Source organism: Poromitra crassiceps (assembly GCF_964638095.1).
Source record: "Poromitra crassiceps genome assembly, chromosome: 7".
Taxonomy (NCBI): Eukaryota; Metazoa; Chordata; class Actinopteri; order Beryciformes; family Melamphaidae; genus Poromitra; species Poromitra crassiceps.
Genome location: NC_139628.1, coordinates 42715548 through 42739051, shown reverse-complemented (window position 1 = coordinate 42739051; position 23504 = coordinate 42715548). Strand labels below are relative to the sequence as shown.

The following is a 23504-nucleotide window of genomic DNA, read 5'->3' as shown; positions in this document are numbered from 1 at the left end:
CTCGCCCCTCTTTACCTCATCCTCTCTCTCTCTCTTTCTCTAATTGACCCTCCCTCGCTCTAAATCTCTCGCTCTAAATCTCTTCCTCTCTCCTCCCTCCTCCTCCTCCTCCTCTGTCCTCCCTCGTTCTGCAGAGTTCAGCGGCTGATAACCACATTGATCTGGATCACCCAGCTAAAAGGAGCGTTCTGGATGAGCCGGCGGCGATAGGGATGGAACGCAACAGAGGCGTGGCTGGGGAAGCGTTTGGGACCGCCTTGGCGCACCGTCAACACTGACCCGGCTCCGAGGGGCCGACCTCCTTCCCGGACCCCCTCCCCCCAGCGACCCCCCCCCCCCCCCCCCAACCCCAACGGATCCCGGGTTACCCTCCACCTCGCCTGCTTTGTTCTGAGACCCGATCAAACCCTTAACTCCCCCTAGTCTTTGAGGGTTTGCTTGCTTTTGTGATTCTAGGAATACTCAAACCGGTTTGGTCTAGATTGTTGGTTGTAATCCACACTTAGACGTACTGTAAGTAAGTCCCATTCTCCTTCCTGTCTGCGGACATTGAGTCCATTGCAGTGGACGCAAAACGGACTAGAAGCAATTAGTTGAACCGGACGGTACCCAGTCATGAACATCCTCCCGCTCCCTGTAAGTAAACGAGGCGGGCGGGGTCTGTCGAACAGGCCGCGCCCCCTCAGCCTTGTGACGGACGGGTGCCTGGTGGGTGCTTTGGGCCTGGTGCTCCTCCTCAGCCTGGCCTCCTGCCAGAAGATGGACCCTTCCAAGCACCCCATGGTCACCACCAACTACGGCAAGCTGCGGGGCATCAAGAAGGACTTGAACAACGAGATCCTGGGCCCCGTGGAGCAGTACCTGGGCGTGCCCTACGCCACCGCGCCCATCGGCGACCGCCGCTTCCAGCCGCCCGAAGCGCCGGGCTCCTGGCAGGAGATCCGCAACGCCACGCAGTTTGCGCCCGTGTGCCCGCAGAACGTGCACGGCGTGCTGCCGGAGATCATGCTCCCCGTGTGGTTCACGGACAACCTGGACGTGGCGGCGGGCTACATCCAGAACCAGAGCGAGGACTGCCTCTACCTCAACGTCTACGTGCCCACAGAGGATGGTAAGTGGACAGGGGGGGGGTTGGTTAGGGCTTGGCGGAGCAGGGATTTTGAGCGGTGGCTAACGCTGAGAAAAGTCAGCAGATAATTAGCAGGGAAGCTAAGCTGGGGATTCGGTCAATGTGGACCAAACGTGAATACTTTTTATTCTTCTTCACGCATCACTTTAAATGTCATAAAAAAAAAAGTCTGGTTGAAGATAGCAACTGTGGATTTTGGGCTTGGGGAGAGTGTGTGGAGGGCTAATATAACCTGTACAAAGGAGACAGTATGCAAAGAATTCCATGGAGGTCCGGTGGTCAAAACCATTTTTCAATTACCTTTTTCCTGGTTTTACACCATTCAAGGTGTTATAAAGCAGGTGAACAAAGGCCAGCGCTGAAGCTGCTACCCAGGTACTTTATGAGAAAAGGAATAGGTGACATTTTACTTTTCATATTTTTTTTTGACGTCAAGAGCCCTCTTCTCCCAACTCCGATCCTATTTCAGACGTTTTTGTCTGCCCGCGAGCAATTATAGACAAATTTTTCCATTTTGTCTGCAGATGTGATATCTCATAAAAAGTAGAAACTTCCTTCGCAGCCTCTCTCCTCGCCTGGAGTATTATAAGAAATGTGGCCCATTTGTCTGTCTCATTTTAACACTTCTCACACAGGAAATTGCCACGTCTCAAATCATCACCTCGGTGCTTCTTACATGTAGAAACTTGGTGTTTTCCACTTTTTACACCCCACTTTTATTAACGTGATTTGTCTCTCTTGCTCATTTTTAATGCGCACATAAGAGGAAGTTTAAAGTCCTACTCTGCTCACAAATGTGTTTTTCTTCTTGTTCCTATGGTTTGAGCTTCTCTGTGCAGAATGATGTCTGTGCAAAGTTTGAAGCTGTTTTCACATTCGTCTGCCGAAGGTGGAAAGTTTATCTGTGATTACTGGAAATCAATTTTTAGGGGGCGGACCTACGGGCATGATCTGTGACATCACAGATAGTTTGGAAGCCAACCCCTGTCCAATATTCAACTGACACAAGTGTGATGTCGAAACGTGAAGTCGTCAGTGCACATACATTTCACCAAGATAATTGTCATTTTTTGTGTGTGGAAAAAACATATCAGACACAAATGTGTTTTATACACATGCATACTGTATATACATTTTATATATACATGTATGTGCATTTTATATAATTCAAAGTGGAGTATTTTATATACATACATACATACTGTATATACATTTTATATACACATGTATGTACATTTTATATACATATACATTGGGAGGGGATCTTTAAGAAGAACAATCCTGCAACCAAGGAACATCACGACCTCCACTTTGCCATAACACCGGATAACACTTTAACTCCCTCTTGCGCCGTGTGTTTCGTGTGCGTCCATGTGTGTGTGTCCGTGTGTGTGTGTGTGTGTGTGTCCGTGTGTGTTTTCCAGATTTTTACACCAAACCTTTGCTCCACGTTAACGCCTCCCGGCCTCTCCCTCAACACTTCCACAGACTTTTCTCTCGCAGCTCTTTCTGCTCTCAGCACCCAGCAGCCCCACACGGCATAGCTACCGCCGCTCATATACAACACTATATAGCCTACACACCTGCTCTCTCCATTCATCTCACACAGTCACACGGCTTATTTCTCTATCCCCCACTGTACACATTTTCAGAGACTTGTTTCCACCTGTGAGGATGAGTTTGTGAACGCCCACACACGCTCTCGGGGATAACACACACGCACAGGCACACGCACGCGCACACGCACACACACACACACACACACACACACACACACACACACACCACACACACACATAACACACACACACACAGAGATGTACACATGCGATAATGCGCACACACAAACAAACAGTACAGTTCGCTCTCTGGAAATGTCACACCGGTGCAGAAATGTTTCCGTGCGAGTGTGCCAGAGCCGACATCAACGCGCGCGGAATTGACAGAGCAGAACGCGCCGAGACTTTGACCTTCAACCTCCAGCGCGGAATGGCACCAGTGCTCCCGTCATTGTCACTTTTTATGACACCATCACTCGGGGTTAGTGACGCGGTGTCTGCGCGTCTGTGTGTTTGTGTTTTATGCACACATGACCATCAGTGCACTGGGCGAAAAGGGAAACCAGAAATACTATGATTGGATTTTCTCAGAGATTCTCTGGGGAATATGGACCATTTCTGATGCATATTCTGAGTTTTGTTGATATGCTCCATATCTGGTCAAATATAGACTTGATATACATCGTGAGGACATGTATTGTGCTAGGATACCAGATACATATTATTTTTGTCATGTATCCAAATATAAACTTGTGTCATGTCAGGAAATATCTAAGCTCAGTATTTTTTCTAGAATACTGGTTGATGGTCATATATAAAGTCATATTGTTACTCTGGATTTTGTTGGCACCATATCTGGTCAAATACTGTATGCATAATATACATTGTGAAGACACTAGGACTTTGACCTTCAACCTGCAGTGGGAAACAGCAGCATCGTCACTATTATGACACCATCAGTCTGGGTTTGTGTGTGTGTGTGTGTGTGTGTGTGTGTGTGTGTGTGTGTACAGGTATGTGTGTGTTTATGCACATGAGCATCTGTGTTTCCCCGTTTGTATGCGCTCTTGGGTGAATTTGTGCGTGTGTGTGTGTATGTGTGCGTGCGCGTGCGTGCGTGTGCATGTGTGTGATCAAGTCAGGCATGACATTGCTAGCCTCAGCACTTTCTAGCTACCTCAGGGTGTGTGTGTGTGTGTGTGTGTGTGTGTGTGTGTGTGTGTGTGTGTGTGTGTGTGCGCGCGCGCACACAGTCACGCGTGTGTGGAAGGAGGTGGGGGTACTGGCTGGCTATCATGTATATTTCTATCTCTGTCTTCCTCCCTGCCCCTCCACCTCCCCTCGCTCACCCTATAAACCATCTTTCACTTCTCCAACCAGGGGCAGAGAGCAGGGGGGAGGAGGGGTAGAGGGGGGAGGAGGGGAGAAGGGGGGAGGAGGGGAGAGGGGGGAGAGGGGGGAGGAGGGGAGAGGGGGGAGGAGGGGAGAGGGGGGAGGGGGGAGGAGGGAGGAGGGGGGAGGAGGGGAGGGGAGAGGGGGGAGGAGGGGGGAGGAGGGGAGAGGGGAGAGGGGGGAGGAGGGGAGAGGGGGGGAGGAGGGGAGAGGGGGGAGGAGGGGAGAGATCAATAACCAGCCATCGCTTGCCGTCCCTGGAGACTATCAGACCAACTCTGCTTCTAACATACACACTCTCTCACTTGCTCTCTCTCTCTCTCTCTCTCGCTCGTGAATTCACTCACAGTTGAACATGCTCACCCACACACACACACACACACACACACACACACACACACACACACACACACACACACACACTAGAGATGCACGATATTGGATTTTCTTCTGATCTGCTGATATTTTCCAACTCTTTTGGCCGATCATCAAGTCTCTCCTGTAGTGAAACTAACACATTATTATGCCCACTCTTCTCGTGACGGCCCACTGAAAGATGCAGACATAAATGCAATGCTTTTCAAAAGGTACACATTCACTGGGCAAAATAAGACAACTACTTCATCTAAGGTCATGTAAAACATGCCATATATATATATTTTTTAAATATTTTCTTTCAAACAAAACTGTGAGATTCACCCTACTTAAATCGAGCATTTGGGCATAATTAAAGTTATTTTATCAGCCTGTCATATCGGACAGAAATATTAATTTCAGGCTGATGCCGATATTTCATTTTAAAGCCTTTAGCTGATACCGATGACGAGCTGATATAATGGTGCAACCCTAACAGATACACTTACAGACACATTAAGCTATAATGTATATTGTATGACACGCACACTAATACTACTACTACTACTACTACTACTACTACTACTCTACTCTTCTTACCTTTAAAACATGAACTCTTTTGACTCACATCCCCTTTGAGGCAACGCTTAAGACACAATCCTTAACAGCCTCCTCTCAGTTTTATGTGGATTAAGTCTCCAAAATTAGTTCATAATGCAGCGATCGGCTTAAACTGAGACACCCCTAACACAAAATGTGTGTTTGTTCATGGTGGATAAACAAACGTGCTAACATTTGGCGGTTAATTATGGTTTCCTAATTAATACTTAAGTACTTAGCAAGTAGTGACAGTTAACCACATGTTGGCACTTTGTCAATAATTTTGCTGCCGCCATAAATAAATAATACGCTTATGAAATGGTAATACTTTAGGAATGCATTGAGGAGTAAAATGCTGAATGACAAGTAACATACTGGTGATGTTGACACCTGGTAAACAGCTCTCTGTCTATGACCAGAGTCTAGACTATGGAAATGAAGATTGTATTACCAAAGATTGTAAATTTTTATAAGATTTTGTATTTATTTTGTATTTATCATGTTTTTTCAGCTCCCCCCTCCAATCTTCTCCCCAATTCTACTTGGCCAATTCCCCCTGCTGTCCCAGTCGTTGCTCCACCCCCCTCTGCTGATCTGGGGAGAGTTGTAGACTAGCACATTTCCTTCCGATACATGTGCAGTGGCCAGCCGCTTCTTCTCACCTGACAGCGAGGGGTTTCACTGGCAGGACGTAGCGCATGCGAGGATCACCAGAAGTAGACCAGAAGTACCTTACCGTAGCTACCGGAAATTGAACTCGGTTCTCCGCGGAGACGCCCCCTATAGGTGCTAATATTGTCCTCTCAATGCTTAATGTTAATGAAAACATAAGTATTGCTAAACCTAATGTAAGTATCTACTTGGCAAAGAATTGGTCATTATAAGCACCACAATCTCTTTGTGTCCCCTTAGATAACTAGAGAATCATTCTACCTTACCTCTCGAGCTAAATAATTAGGAACCAAATAGCAATTACCCACATGTCAATATTACTTTACCACTAGCGTCTCTAGGTATGGGAGGCAGGCTTTAGGACCCTGGGCAGCCAGTTGCGCCCCGGGGCGGGAGGTGCTCCGCTGGTTCCCCTGGAGATGACATCCCATAAATCACAGCCAGAGGTTTTCATCTGGCTGCTGCAGAGTCATGGTGGATCGATGGCGAGGGGAGGGGAGGCTACTGCCTCCAGGCCGGCAGGCAGACCGCAGTGAGCAGTTTGGCAGAGGACGTCCAAGCTTCACACAAACTACCATGTAGGTTAGAGGAAACAGGTGGGCGTTAGTCGAATTAGCCCCATGACACCTCCAGAAGCCTCAACAAGATGTTATCGCATCCCACAATCAGCCCACTCTCATTCTCAACCCTTTTTATATCAAGGATTCTAATTGAGTCCACATTTAAAGCCACTGGCCCCCATTTGATGAGATTTTGTCTGTCTTGATCTGAGAATATTTTTTATTGTATGATTTTGTCCAGAATTCCATGACTATCTGTATCGTAGGTAGAGAGATAACGTTGAAACTATGATCAAAACAGTTATTCTTCTCTGCGTTGACTTCTTGTAAAGGAAATAATGGTGATGGTAAATAATTTATCAATTGCTGGGAACCCCCGGAACCCTCTGAAGGACCCGTGGTGGTCCCCAGACGCCATGTTGAGAACCACTGCTCTAAACCACTCGGGACCCTCAAAAAGCATTTGAGTTCACAGCCAGCAGGGTATGATCCCGCCCCCCGACTAGAGCTGCCACAAAACGCCTTTTAAGCAGCTACTTCAATTCAATTAGTCCCGTTGAAAGAGCGCCCACATCGGTTTCGCCGGATGCTTCCCCCGCGGGGGGTTTGCCTCATAAATAATTCTGGCCCATACTTCACCTATCTCCATGCATCAAACTCAAACGCCCACATCCACCCACCACACCCCCCCCACCCCCACCCCCACCCCCCCACCCCGTTCTGCAATATTTCAATTTTCTGAGGAGATTCATCAAGAGGGGTTCGATACTAACACAATAAGAGGCGCGGCGGGCGAGGGGCCTGCGCTGCAACACCGCCGTCACCGCCAAAAGGCTGCAGATGAATAAATGAAATGAGAAAACAAACAAACAGATACATAATAGAGAGAGAGAGAGAGAGAGAGAGAGAGAGAGAGTGAGTGAGTGAGTGCCGGGCACGCTGCAGTGCAAATATAATATATATATATTGCTTTTGATAGGAGAATAAAGCTTGATTATTCTAGCCCATCTTTACAGCGTCTCTTTCTCCTTCACTCTCCTCCTGGCGACCTCAGGTGATACCCTGCAGAGAGGAGACAGAGGGGAGGGAAGGAGGAGCTATCTCTCTGCAGCGACGACACACCGCTCCTAGAATGAACACTTGGCATTGAGTCCAGCGTGGGGCCTTGAACTGTTAGTTCCCCAGGGAATTCATGGAATTATCCTCTGAGTCTTTTACTGTCAAATCATCCCTACTTACTGCACTGTAGGTAGTAGTCATGTAAACCAAGATGGACGTTAGAGATGAGATGAAGTATAGGGGGAGAAATCGGAGCAGAACGTGCCCATAGTTTATCCTTCAAAGAGTCCATCTTCACTTCTCCATGGATCCCCCAATTTCTCCCCCACTCCACTCCACACAAAGTGTGGGGCTGAGAGGAAGCGACGGCCCAGTCGGTTCCTCTCGGCCCGACACTTTGTGTGGAGGCGCAGTGGAGCAGAAAGCGAGCGTCCGGGTCAGCCGAGGGCTCGCTTTTACTACAGCATGTCGGTGTGAGCGGAGAGGGAATTAAATCAGCCGGGGTCAATTACCCACTTTCTCAGCCATCCAAATGAAACATAGGAAAAGCTACTGTGGACGATATCTTCAGGTCCTTAAAGAGTCTGAAAAGGTCTTAAATTAAGACCTTATTTTTTTTTTTTTAAATGTCTTCAATATAGTTGGACAGATTAGAGGTCTCGAAATGAAAACGAAACACGGACAGACACAAACACCACACACCGCATGCACACGCGTGTCGGTGGCGGCACATGCACATGTGCACACACACACACACATGCTGAGTGGTGCCGTGAAATACAGTCTCTGCATGCATCCCATCGAGGCATGTCCTTGCTCCAGGGGGCAGCCAGGAGCAGTGGGCAGCTTTCAGTGTACAGCGCCCAAGGACCAACTTCAGTTCTGCATGTTTTTAGTGGGGGCCAGTGTTGGGCAAGTTACTTTCAAAATGTAATATACTACATATTACTAGTTACTTTCATTTGATAGTAATAAGTTACTTTACAATATTACTTTCTGTGTAGAGTAACTCGTTACTTATTACACTACTTTTGCATTACTTTTACCAAAACAACAGCAGCAGCAGAATGACATCGCCGCCCCGGAACCATCCCGAAAAATAATTTCAACCACCTTGAAGTCAGTGTAAACAATCCAAAATTCTAAATGTTATTCTTTTCCTTTGTTATTGTCATCTATTGGTTATTTGCATAAAAACACACCTTTTGATTAGGAAATGATTGTATCTTTTTTAATGTGCTTTGATTTAATAAAATGTAACTCAATTTGTAACTTGAGTTACTTGACAAAGTAACTGGTATAATATTACTGAAATCATATAAGTAATAAGTTATATTACTTAGTTACTGCTAAAAGTAATATATTACATGTAATATGTTACTTTTGTAATGAGTTACCCCCAACACTGGTGGGGGCTCATACCGATGTTGTATGGAGGAAACCCCCAGGGGAGCACGGGGAGAACATGCAAACTCCACACAGAAAGGCCCTTTCATAAGATAGCCCACCTGGGCAGTATAGGCACTGAAGACATGGACGGGACACACCCTCAGTGCCCACAGTGTCCCAGGTGGGAATTGAACCCAGGACCTTCTTGCTCTGAGGCAACAGCGCTACCACTGTGCCACCATCTCATTCTTTCACCATGGATTAAATAAGTTCCAGTGTGATTCGGCTCTAAAACTAGTAGGGTTTCCCTGTGTGTGTGTATCCCTGCATATGTGCAGAATATGCGTGTGTGTATATGTCTGTTGACATGGAGAAATCCAGGTCAACACCCATGACATAGACATGTGAATTCAAACATCATTAAGAATTGAATAGAATGAAAGGGGTGAGATAGAGGAGAGGAGGGGAATTAGAGTTAGACTTGCGGTTAACCAGATTATAATCTTAGCAAATCAAGCGATTCCCTCTTTTGGGTAAAGGGCAAAGATTGCGGAGCGCTAGTCGTGATATAAATTTCCATGACTCCAAAGCTGTGAGCGTGTGCTCTTCAGAGTAATCAGATTACATTAGTGAGACTGAGTCGTCTACCAGATTATGTTAGCGATCAGATCACACTTTCACACACAGACAATCAGCGGTCTGTGAATGATCGCATTTTTGAAAGTAATCTTCTATCTAAGCCATTGATCGGATAGAGGCAACAGCGTCGTTAGTAAACGTAGAGAAAGTGGGAGGGAGGGAGGGAGGACGTTTGAGGACCGCTTGAGTTTAGATGGAAGATGCAAGGAAGGGAGAGCCGGGGTGGAGGGGGTTGTCTTGGCAACCGTCCACCGCTTCCTGTATTTTCCTGTCAGGGCACGCATCAAAGACCTCACGCATTCAGCTTTCCACTAGACTCTGAATGAAGGAATTAGCAAGGGCTCAGTTCCAGCTATTTATAGCCTATGAGAGAGAGAGAGAGAGAGCGAGAGAGAGAGAGAGAGAGAGAGAGAGAGAGAGAGAGAGAGAGAGAGAGAGAGGGACTTTGTATCAGGAGGAAGTATCTGCTTGGATGCATGCGTGGGTGGGTTTTAGTATTCAGAATGTGTGCGTGCGCGTGCCGTACATGTGTGTGTGCACGCGCACGCGTAAGCATGTGCGTGGATCACATGATCCTATGCGGATCATCTGTTCCATCGACTTTCCTGTCCTCTCTCTCTCTCTCTCTGTCTCTGTCTCTCTGTCTTTCTCTCATTCAACTTTCATATCACTCCTTTCCATGCATTACCCCTGCCCCCCCCCCCCCCCCCCCCCCACACACACACACACACCTCCCCTTACTACGTGTCCCCCTCCCCATCTGAAATTCTCACAGATTCCCAATCATCGCCATATGCTTTGGATGAGCACTGAAGGCAGAAATGGGCTTTAGCTGTAGACGGTCCATTGAAATGATCTTGTTCGCCTCAGGAGAGCCAGTTGACTTTACAACAGTACTTAAAGGAGGAGTTGGCCGGCCTTTGTCTCCGTCCGTGTGCTTCCTGGCCTTGGCTTCTGCAACGGCGCTCTGGCGCAATCTGCGATATCGTCTGATTTGAACCCGGGCGTTGATGAAGTGCATCTGATGGGATTTAATGAAGTCTGACATTCCCTGTCCTATCAATTATACATCCAACTAATTAAGAGAATGCACATCCTGCAACAGACTGTATCCAATCGCTGCAGGTATCACAAGGAAAACTTCAGGAACAAAGATGACCGCACACAATATAATGCTCCTCCCGTGCTTTACCTCAGCAATTATACATCCCATCAAAAGCAACCGCACCCACCCAGAGGTGGTGCTGCAGTTCAGGTTTAAATCCGTCCTCGGCATTCTCTCCAACTCCCCTTCTGCAATATTGCTGTCTTGAGAAGACAAGCAGCTGTTAACTCAGGCCTGTTGAAAAGACTCTATGATATGAATTTAGCGCAGGTTTAATTGGTAGCGTAGTGGTTGGTCGCATACTCTCATTCTTAACCCTCCTGTTGGTTAGGTGTTTGCTGGTATATTGCTTTGCTAATATGGTGGCTTAGTGGCATCACCTCATTCCTGACACTCTCCCCAGAATAAAGAAATGTATCTTATGACAGGAGCTATATATCATATGATGTCATGGGCCTAATTGAACTGAAACATGAGCAGTAACTAAGACAGAAGCTATATATCATGATGTCATGGCTCTAATAACCATGACATGCCTGTCTCGTGTCCCCGTAAATGTATGAAGGTGCTACACCTTCATGATGTCCTCTATCGTCACCAGTACATCAATCTTTTCATCTTTGAATTGGGCTTCTGTATGGATTATTGCTCGATGCATTGTGACATCACATCCTCTATATTGGTAAATGTACAATACATGGACTCTTATTCCACTCATCTTGCTCTTGATTTGTTTTTAATTGTGTAACTCTATTCACTGTACATACATGGTGAGTCATTCTTATTATTCTTATATAATAATATTCATATTCTTTATTCTGTATTTGAGCTCATTTCTACTAAATCTTAGTAGTATAAATAAGCCGGCCTGGTTCCGCGCTACCGCCATCGCTGATGACATCACAATTGCTCGAGCGACATCGCTGGTGACATCGCTGGCGACATGACATCACAATTGCTGACATAGACAGAGTGACAGCACTGGTGCCAAGAAATCTGCTCGAACCAGAGAAACTCCGGTTGAGCGTGCAAAGCTCACACCCCCAAAAAGTGCGCCCGTGGCGCATCCTCTCCAGAGTCTCCACCCTAGAAATGTGCGTTACAGTATATTGAAGTTCAACTTTGAGAACCGCTGCATTATTCAACTGACAGAAAGGCTACCCGTTTTTTAGGGGATTCAAATACAGAGTGGACTTTATCGGGATGCTCCGCCTGTGGAAATTGGAAGCAGATAGTTTTCTCAGACTCTTAAGTGTGCTTGTTATTCAAGTAACCTTGAGAGAGGAAGATAGAGGCAGTTCAAAGAGCCACTAACCTGTGAGGTGCTGGAAAACTGGAGTTTAATAGAGAGCCGCAGGGATGACGTATTTTTGTAGTCAGAACGCGGAAGTCCCGGACTTCCTGGTTCTTCACTGTTTCTGTCTATGGGATTTTTGAATGGGTTTTTGCCGCGATGCTTCAAATAAGGTCTCTGGGCAACGCAAGCTTAATCAAACGCGAACCAGTGTTCAGCCGGATAATCTTCACACATGAGGACCACTTGCATGAGTTTTGAAGCGTAAATGTGAGCCCTAGAAGTAAAATGCTCGTGCTAAGCTAATCCAGAACTACACAGTGTCGCATAGGCTTCCACGTCACGTCAGCACTCAACCTGGACTGTTGTTGATGTGCCCTGATTACCCCGGACTGAACGGGCTGAACGAGGGAAAGAGAATTTCCGTGTTCGTCCTTTGAAGTGATGACGTTTTGACGTATAATATCCCCGTCGACTCAACAGTGTAGTCTCATTTAGCCGTTTGCTAGCTAGCCACCCTTTTAACGGCACGTAAAAGCTTCAAAACTCATAAAAGTGGTCCTCATGTGTGAAGATGATATTACTAAACACTGGTTCGCGTTTGATTAAGCTTGCGTTGCCCAGAAACCTTATTAGAAGCATCGCGCCAAAAACCCATTCAAAAATCCCATAGGCGAAAACAGTGAAGAACCAGGAGTGTTAGCATCGATGATTTCCGGACTCGTTCCTGCGGCTCTCTATGATGGCTGTGGTTTGCCACAAGGCCAACTTACTGAAAAGGCACATGTACTGTATGCCCCCCCCCCCACACACACACACACAATCGCACACAAACAAATCCACTCATGTATATGCACTTAGTGCATATACATGAGTATATGCACCTCTAACTCAGGTTAGAGGTGTGCCATATCATATCGTTCATGATAATACCGGTACAACTCATATTCATATCGTCAAAAAAATCATGCCGCGATATTGTGATAATGGCATTATTCAGACCTGTTGACGTAATGACGTCACAACGTTACGCTGCATGACGTACGCACAGCAACAAGCATGGCTGAAAGCAGCCCTGCAGTGGAGAGCAAGGGGAGTGGCTTCAGTAGTCTGGAAGTGGTTTGGTTACAAAAGAGCAGGTACAATAAACCACAGTAATATTTGAAGGCATATTTGAAGGAAACTGTTACGCTTAATACACAGACATACAAAAGTACTGTATAACACTTTTTTTTTTGCAATTCTATGTTCTTGAAATGTATAATATATTGTTCAGTATTCTGTCATATCGTCAAGAATATCGTTATCACAGAAATACCCTGAAATATTGTATTATTTGATGGCGATATCGCCAACCCCTATCACACGTGTGTATACACTTGACACACACACACAGATACATACAGTATACATTCCAGGGGTTAGTCGGCATATGGTGGTTTTGGCCGGTATCGCGTCACGTGTAGTTGTCCGCCAGATTAAAATATCACCGGTCCAAATGTCCAGTGGGAAATACAGTATGCCAAATAAATAAATAAATTGACAACGTATTAAATCGCCTAATATTGTGTGACCTATGAGATATGTTGCCAGCTGCAACAGCCCCGCCCGGCAGCAGTTAACATCGCCATTCACTTTTGAATAAAATGTACCAAAAAGTGAAAATCTAGTGATCAGCTGAACCGGCGTGCATGGAGGAAAGTTAGGAGGACATTGTCAGTTGAAGTCTTTTGATTGAAGATCGTTGTTCTTGCTCGATAAAACACACAAGAGTTTTATTCATATTTATTTGTTGACTTTTGCTGTCTGATCTAATCACTGTGTGGGTTGAGGCGCTGGAGGTTTTGTATGAATTTTGAAAGGTGAATGAAAGCATCTGTTGGATCATAGTCATGTTTTATTGCTGTTTAAATGTAGGCTATTATGGCTATCTAAACTGTCTATATGGGCGGGAATTCTGGAATATGAACACCCATATTGGCAAAAAGGTTTAGCTTAAACCCTGACACAATCACACATAAACATAGACACAAATACACTCATGTATATACGGTATGCTTGTTAGCACACATTTGTTGGCACACACACACACACATGCACGCACAGCCCCCCCCCCACACACACACACATGCACGCACACACACACACGCACACACACACACATGCGCACACACATGCGTGCACACACACACACACACACACACACACACACACACACACATATATATCATTCTACATCATATACAGTTACCAAATAAGCTATGTTGTCTCTTCTCTCTTTCTCACACTCTTTGCATACCTCCTCACAGTCTCTCTCTCGTTCTTTCTCTCTTTCTCTCTCTCTCACACACACACACACACACACACACACACACACACGCAAGCAAAATCCCTGTCTTTCAATGTAGCTCAAAAGGCCATCTCTTCAGGGCTGCTGTAGTTGAGGTGGCCAGTGGCAGTGAATGCAAATGAGCTTAGCCCTCTCCGCACGCACGCACGCACACGCACACACACATGCGCACACACACGCACACACACACACACACACATACACACACACGTGCACGCGCGGACACACACACGCACAGCTCCGGTTGCCAGGTCCCGATGCACACAGTGCCGCCCAGAACGCTGAATGGGAAGGGCAGAGGGAGAGAAAATGAGAGATTAAAAGGAAGGAGGGATGGAGGAATAGATAGAGAGAGCTGGAGGTTATCCAGAGGTAAGGCCTCCTCCTCTGGTGGAACAAGTCTGCTGATCTGTCCATGGAGGAGAAAGTCAATGCATTCAATGCAATGCAATGCATCAGTAGTTATAGTAGGACAAGTCTGGTGATCTGTCCATGGAGGAGCGCGCACACACACCTGTGCTGAATGTGCCTATGCATTGCTATTGCTCCGGTCAGTGGTTATAATTCACTTTATCCTGACACAGCCTACATAGAACCTTATTTTCATTTTCTAGATCAAAATACTGCCAAGCCACGCTGGCATAACGAGATGTCATTTCTGTCCGCTGGACTCCGCTCCCATTCCAACGGCTTCTTGACATTCGGGCATTTTTTTTTTTATTATTTATTTAGCACATATTCAAACATACAAAAATACTGATAGTTATCAACACGACAATAAATGTGCAAAGTAGAGGCAGGAGACCCGCAAGGGCCTATACGAGGCCTCTACTTGTATAACATCATAAGTAGAAATAAAATCAGTAAGTATGAAATAAAGTTAAAATTTAACGAACAAAAAGAAAGAAAAGAAAGTAAAGAAGAAGAGATAAAAACATGTATGCAGATAAGAGATGTTATTGATGTAACATTAGCAGTGAGTTAGTATGCATTAGCGGAGGATGGGTGACTACTTGGCGGGTTACATCCGTAACATCTAGACGCAACAATTAACCAGTCTTACATTATTAATCGAATAAAAGTGTAACCAACGAGTATGTCTGGTGCCAACTAATAACGAGCAGACGTTTAAAACGTTTAAATGACTAGTCGCGCCTATCCCTATCCTCTTCTCCCTTGGCTCCTCTCCTCCTCGTCAGCTCTATTCTCCTCCTCTTCTCCTCTCTGCACACACATCCACACATGCAGACACACACCTGTGCACTACACACTCAGGCGTGGACGTGCCGTGCACACTCACACACCAACCCGCATGCTCACACCATATCTGAAAGTACAAAATGTGATCAAAGGCACATACCCAACATAGATTTGTACGATGCACTTGAAGTGAATATCTGTCCTTGAAACGGATTTAATGTGTTATATCCAAACAATCCTTGGCAGCTTAGTCTACCCTGGTAAACAACATTTCTACCAAAGATCCTAGTCTCTAAATGCTTTAAAGGCCTATTGTCAGTGAATAGGAAACTAATTCTGAGGGCACTGCGACATGAACCCAAGTGATTATACACGGCTATAAGCGCTAGCTCTATGATGAATCACAGCTAAGTGATTATAGAGGGCTATAAGAGCTAGCTCTATGATGAATCACAGTGTGTTTTGATGCTAGCTGTATGATGAATCACAGCTAAGTGATTATACAGGGCTATAAGAGCTAGCTCTATGATGATCCACAGCTAAGTGATTATACAGGGCTATAAGAGCTAGCTCTATGATGAATCACAGCGTGTTTTGATGCTAGCTCTATGATGAATCACAGCTAAGTGATTATACAGGGCTATAAGAGCTAGCTCTATGATGAATCACAGCTAAGTGATTATACAGGGCTATAAGCGCTAGCTCTATGATGAATCACAGTTAAGTGATTATACAGGGCTATAAGAGCTAGCTCTATGATGAATCACAGCATGTTTTGATGCTAGCTCTATGATGAATCACAGCTAAGTGATTATACACGGCTATAAGAGCTAGCTCTATGATGAATCAGAGCTTGTTTTGATGCTAGCTCTATGATGAATCACAGCTAAGTGATTATACAGGGCTATAAGCGCTAGCTCTATGATGAATCACAGCTTGTTTTGATGCTAGCTCTATGATGAATCACAGCATGTGTTGGTGCTAGCTCTATGATGAATCACAGCTAAGTGATTCTACAGGGCTATAAGAGCTAGCTCTATGATGAATCACAGCTTGTTTTGATGCTAGCTCTATGATGAATCACAGCATGTGTTGGTGCTACTGTAGCTCTATGATGAATCACAGCTAAGTGATTCTACAGGGCTATAAGAGCTAGCTCTATGATGAATCACAGCTTGTTTTGATGCTAGCTCTATGATGAATCACAGCTTGTTTTGATGCTAGCTCTATGATGAATCACAGCTTGTTTTGATGCTAGCTCTATGATGAATCACAGCTTGTTTTGATGCTAGCTCTATGATGAATCACAGCGTGTTTTGATGCTAGCTCTATGATGAATCACAGCTTGTTTTGATGGAAAAGTCCAATCAAAAACTTTGCATGAGTGCACAGAGTTGCTGCCCACTTGATTGTAAATGGAGCAGCCCCAGGCTCGGTCTCTAGGTGACATAACAGATGACACTGTTGGTGTTCTGGTATCTGGATTTTGGGGGAGATGAGGTGGCCCGGGAGAGGGATAGCAATTGAACTGTCCAAAACCATTAAAAGAACATGTATTCTGTTCTAGCAGCACTGCCATTGTTGCCTTATTTCCCAAGACTCTCCTTTATTTTTTTTGCGTTCAGGTTTAACAGGATTTCGCTCCCTTTTCAGAGGGGACAAAATAGTGGGAAATTGAAAAGGTTCCCTGGTTTCATAACTCTTTTATGAGTTTAAGCACGGACTTTCCCTTTAAGCGGATATGCACAGCTGGCACACATAAGGATCGAGACAGATGAAGAGCCACAGGAAGACGCAAAGAAAAGTGCACATGATGTGTCTGCACAGCGGTGGCCCTCCCGGCCCTTTGACCTAAATCTCTCCCCGTGCTGCGTCTCAACGTTCCACTCTGTCAGTATTAGGAGCTCTGCCTGGGCCGTGCACCGGATAGTAATGTCTAGGAGCTCTGCCTGGGCCGTGCACTGGATAGTAATGTGTAGGAGCTCTGCCTGGGCCGTGCACTGGATAGTAATGTGTAGGAGCTCTGCCTGGGCCGTGCACTGGATAGTAATGTGTAGGAGCTCTGCCTGGGCCGTGCACTGGATAGTAATGTCTAGGAGCTCTGCCTGGGCCGTGCACTGGATAGTAATGTGTAGGAGCTCTGCCTGGGCCGTGCACTGGATAGTAATGTCTAGGAGCTCTGCCTGGGCCGTGCACTGGATAGTAATGTCTAGGAGCTCTGCCTGGGCCGTGCACTGGATAGTAATGTCTAGGAGCTCTGCCTGGGCCGTGCACTGGATAGTAATGTGTAGGAGCTCTGCCTGGGCCGTGCACTGGATAGTAATGTCTAGGAGCTCTGCCTGGGCCGTTCACTGGATAGTAATGTCTAGGAGCTCTGCCTGGGCCGTTCACTGGATAGTAATGTCTAGGAGCTCTGCCTGGGCCGTGCACTGGATAGTAATGTGTAGGAGCTCTGCCTGGGCCGTGCACTGGATAGTAATGTCTAGGAGCTCTGCCTGGGCCGTGGATAGTAATGTCTAGGAGCTCTGCCTGGGCCGTGCACTGGATAGTAATGTCTAGGAGCTCTGCCTGGGCCGTGCACTGGATAGTAATGTCTAGGAGCTCTGCCTGGGCCGTGCACTGGATAGTAATGTCTAGGAGCTCTGCCTGGGCCGTGCACCGGATAGTAATGTCTAGGAGCTCTGCCTGGGCCGTGCACTGGATAGTAATGTGTAGGAGCTCTGCCTGGGCCGTGCACTGGATAGTAATGTGTAGGAGCTCTGCCTGGGCCGTGCACTGGATAGTAATGTCTAGGAGCTCTGCCTGGGCCGTGCACTGGATAGTAATGTGTAGGAGCTCTGCCTGGGCCGTGCACTGGATAGTAATGTCTAGGAGCTCTGCCTGGGCCGTGCACTGGATAGTAATGTCTAGGAGCTCTGCCTGGGCCATGCACTGGATAGTAATGTGTAGGAGCTCTGCCTGGGCCGTGCACTGGATAGTAATGTCTAGGAGCTCTGCCTGGGCCGTGCACTGGATAGTAATGTCTAGGAGCTCTGCCTGGGCCGTGCACTGGATAGTAATGTCTAGGAGCTCTGCCTGGGCCGTGCACTGGATAGTAATGTGTAGGAGCTCTGCCTGGGCCGTGCACTGGATAGTAATGTCTAGGAGCTCTGCCTGGGCCGTGCACTGGATAGTAATGTCTAGGAGCTTTGCCTGGGCCGGGCACTGGATAGTAATGTCTAGGACCTCTGCCTGGGCCGTGCACTGGATAGTAATGTCTAGGAGCTTTGCCTGGGCCGTGCACTGGATAGTAATGTCTAGGAGCTTTGCCTGGGCCGTGCACTGGATAGTAATGTCTAGGAGCTCTGCCTGGGCCGTGCACTGGGATAGTAATGTCTAGGAGCTCTGCCTGGGCCGTGCACTGGATTGTAATGTCTGGGCGCCACGGCCTGTGCTGGGATAAGCTCTTACGAGGCTGGACCAGAGAGCAGGAGATTTGAGGGAGGCGAGGCAGGGGGGGGGGGGGGGAGGGGTCAGCCCTCAAACAGGCTTTGTGCCTCAGTTGTTTGTGCCTCGTCCTCAAACACATTCAGCTGCTTTTCTAAAGACTGATAGGCTACTGCTTTTCCCCCACTGCCCAACGCCCACTCCTGTGGAGTGCTAAACTGTTGGGTGTCAGATGATAGCGAGTAGATACAGCCCACATCTCATTTACATTCTCCACGTTTAGATGACACACTCACCCAGGCACGTCCAGCTGGGAGGAGGCCACGGGGCAGACCGAGGGCTAGGTGGAGAGATGATATCTCCACGCTGGCCTGGGAACGCCTCGGGATGGCCCAGTCAGAGCGGGCTAATACGGCCAGGGAAAGGGAAGTTTGGGGTCCCCTGCCGGAACGCCGACCTCCACGACCCGGCCCCCGGATAGGCGGTTGAGGATGGATGGATGGATCATGGATGGATGGACTCACCCAGAGTGGCTCACAATGAGCTCCGCGGTCAAATGTGACAGGGCCTGGTGTTTTGGGTAACAAGTAGGCGAATCCATGATATAAACTATCTCAATATTTTCTTCTGTTGAGTTGTAAGTCAAAGCCACAGGTGACATGTCACAAGCACTTTTATTAAAACAAGGCTGTGATCAAAATAAAATGCAAATACATGGTTTCCTTCCCTGGCTATTGGTGCTTTCACAAAATATGTACACAATGAGATTTTTGATCATCATCAGTAATGTGCATATTATGACAATACGATATCCAAAATCTAGTCTAATATCACAATATTGATATATTGCCCAACCTAGTTCAAAACATGTACAGATAAACACAGACAAAGATCTTGTATCATCCTGGTAATTTATTGCACAGAAAACCGTTGTTTGGGGCGGAAATCGCCGAGGGGTTGAGCGACTGTTGGAACACACAAACAGTGTTTTTCGGGACGGAAGACAGATTCCCTCGGAGATGAAATAGTACAGGAAATGGCAACGGAGTGGCATTTCGATAGCTTGACATAACAACCTCCCATAAGTATTTTTCCTCGTTTCTCTCCTTTACCCCCCACCCATTTTCCCATGTCAAACAACATAAACAGGCCTCGCCCTTCAAAGGTTAGCCCAATCAAGACAGGCTGACAACGCTGCAAATGTCAAAAGTGGTTAAAAAACCTCAGTATCTTTTAGTCAGAGGGCGCCGTTCTAACAGGCCCAAGGCATCATGGGAGGCGAGAGTTTCTCCAGGAGTCTGTTGAAATCACACCAACAGAGATTGGGAATTGTCCAGGCAAACACACACACACGCACACACACGATCGCACACACACATACACACATTTCCCTCACACGCCATCAGACACATACTCTCACTGTCACACCCTCCAACTGCCTCGCACATTTACACACACACACACACACACACACACACACACACACACACACACACACACACACACACACACACACACACACCTACTAGAGACACACAGTCACACTCTTGCATTCTCTCTGACACGTTTACACTCCCGCACACACACATTTCTAGACTTTCTCCCTCTCCCTCTCTCTCCCTCTCCCTCTCCCTCTCTCTTACGCGCGCGCACACACACACACACACACACACACACTAGGGCATTCACGACTAGTGAATTTTACTAGTCGACTAGTCGTCCCTAAAGGTAGTCGACTAGTCGTTTTCTTTTTCTTTTTTTTTATCTTTAAGAAAGAACATGAGGTATTTACATGACATACATGGACTATCATATCCCATATCCCATATCCCCCACAAAGAACATCAAAACACAACAAAAAAAACAAGAAAACTGCATAAGATACACAATAATCCAAGAACAAACAAGACTATTGGACAAACAACCAAACAAAAACAATGCATTCAGCTCCTATCCTGTTAAGCCTAATGACACTGGGGTAAAAAGTTCTTAAATTCAAACTCTGTATGTGGTTGCCATATTTTGGGGATGTCTAAGAATCTGCCTTTGCTCTTGTAGTAAATGTTATCCAACGTATGGTAGCTTGAGAGTTCATTCCACCAGTGAACTACAGCTGGGGGATTGGATGCTTTCCAATTTAAAGCTATGCATTTCCTAGCTGCCAACAGGGCAAGATCTATGTATTTACTTTGAATGCATTGTTTTTGTGTCCCCATGTCCCCATCACACACACACACACACACACACACACACACACACACACACACACACACACACACACACACACACACACACACACACACACACTCGTGCACACACTGTCACACACATTTAAACTCTAAAACATTTGATATTATGTACTGTATGCATGGATGCATGCGTGCACATTCTGCCACACACGCACTCAGATGCAACTAGAACACACACACGCACAAACACACAGTGCCAGGTGTGCTGGCAGCCTGTGTGTGTGTGTGTGTGTGATGTGCGTGTGTTTGGCTACATGAGGAGAAAATGTCTTTCACCTTCATGCCTACTCGATCGTCACCACTCCGTAAATGTCACTCCATCTGCTTCCCTGCCCCTCTCTCTCTCTCTATACCTCTGTCTACCTGTCTTTCTCTACCTCTCTCACTCTCTCTCTCTCTCTCTCTCTCTTTACCTGTCTCTCTCTACCTCTATATCTACCTGTCTGTCTCTACCCCTCTCTCTCCACCTGTCTGTTTCTCTGTTGCTCATCCGCCCTACCTCTCCCTCTCCTCTTCTTCCTCTAAATCTCTTTCTCTCTCTGTTTCTCCCAATCTGTGCAAAATACCCCAGAATCCAGAGAGGGTTTTGCCTGGGTGTTTTAAACAATGCAATCTGTGAAGGATGCTCTCCGATCACGGCATTGTAACATGTCAAATCTGGAGCGGATCTTATCTCTGGATTGGGACCACTTTGACACTATCAGAATATGAAGTTAAGATATTCCCCCCCCCCCCCCCCTCGATATGACTGATGCTGTATTTTGAATGTCGCACACATCACATTGCTGGTGTCAGAGTGATGATATGCCACAGATTTGGTCATATTCTAGCCAAATACCGATTCCACATATTTCAATACAGAATATGGCATGAGGGTATATTCACATATTTTATTTAATGTATTATGCAACATTAGATGTATTCTGGTCACAGTAAACTATACTGTATGAGGCAAATATGGCTCAGTATTTGACCTGGCATAAAGCATATCAAAAGAATCTCCACATATGCTCCAGCTAATATGCTCCAGATTATGCCAAGAATTTAAACAAGATATCTCTGGAGCCTTGGGATTTTGGCGCAGTCTTTTCCTCCCTTCTCTGTCTCTCTCTCATGTCATGTCATCTCTCTACCTCCCTCTCCCCCACCCAAACTCTACTCTCTCTCCCACCTCGTTCTCGCCTGCCATTCCTCCGGCGTTATAAATACCCCTCCTCTGTCGCACTTTGCAATGCTGCCACCATGCCACCGCACACTCCCCCCACCCCTCCCTCCCCACACTTCTCCCTTTTCTTTTTTCTCTCCTCCCAAACTGTATATTAAGATGCCCAGCTCTCTCTATCGCTCTCTCCATTCCATTCTGTACAAATAGCAACCTCTCTCTCTCTCTCTCTCTCTCTGTACACACAACTGAACTGAATGCATCTCCCTCACTTTCACAAAACCCTATTCTCTCCCTCTCTCTCTCTCTCTCACACACACACACACACACACACACACACACACACACACACACACACACACACACACACACACACTACACACACTATTTTGAAAGCCCTCTGTGTCGGCGTCCCACTCTCCCTCGGCCATCTCCATCCTGCCTTCTCTCGTTCGTCCTTTCTCCGTCTACTTGATTCTTTCTCTTCAGCCAGGTTGGATCGATACTTCTCAGCATCTCTGCCGAAGGCTTGAGAATGAGGCACCAGGGGACTGAAGAGGAGAGAGAGAGAGAGAGAGAGAGGGGGGAGAGACAATATATTTAATAGAGAAAAATAGACAGAGAAAAAGGGAGAGAATTGGAGGGAGAGGGTCTAAAGGAGAAATGGGGGGTATGTGAAGAGAGAGAGAGAGAGAGAGAGAGAGAGAGACTAAGCTGCTATATAGAAGGTTGTTTGCCTATAACAGTTAAATCCCAGCATGAAACAAAACAATGGGGCAGTACCCCATCTGCAATGTGTTGCATTATACATGGAAAGGCTTTACTTTAGCTGCAGACACACACACACACACACACACACACACACACACACACACACACACACACACCCTTAGTATAAATACATTGTAATATTTTGTATGTACATTACATATGCATATATAAACAGTAGGCATACAGTACATGTCTGTGAGAACCTTCAATCGACTTTCAACACTTTCATCTTTAACCTACTGTATGGAGGACCAAAAGACTCCAAATTCAATCTAAATGCTAAATGCGTTATCATCTACAAATACCATATACCTTAACCTAAGTCTAAATGTAATCTCAACCTCTTTTACATCTTGCAATCCACATATGGCTTCCGATCAGCCCCCACCCCATCCCCCCCTTTTTCCCCCTCTTCTTTTGTTGCTTTCATTTTTGTCTCTCCAAAAACACTTCCAACGTCGGATCAGTGCAGTTGGCAAAGAGACGCAAGGATTTCTCCTGCTCTTTATTTGTTCCGGGAGTTGATGCTTTTAAAAGTTACCGAGCGCAGCACGGATATAAATAACCGTCCCTAATAAATGTACAGGTCTTCAT

At 46.3% G+C, this 23504-nt stretch overlaps 1 protein-coding gene across 3 annotated transcripts in view; it reads left to right on the top strand.

The window, feature by feature from the left end:
- Nucleotides 1–612: 612 nt before the first annotated feature.
- Nucleotides 613–23504, top strand: part of nlgn2a (neuroligin 2a) — a gene marked incomplete at its 3' end in the record, with an annotated part of 189880 nt that continues 166988 nt past the window's right edge. The window contains exon 1 of one of the 3 annotated variants that reach the window (XM_083639659.1): nucleotides 613–1111. In XM_083639659.1, the coding sequence (XP_083495785.1) occupies nucleotides 616–1111 (496 nt within the window). In that variant the 5' untranslated portion in view covers nucleotides 613–615. Of the gene's footprint in view, nucleotides 1135–23504 lie in introns of all 3 variants that reach the window. The other 2 variants (XM_083639660.1, XM_083639661.1) reach the window with 2 other exon arrangements.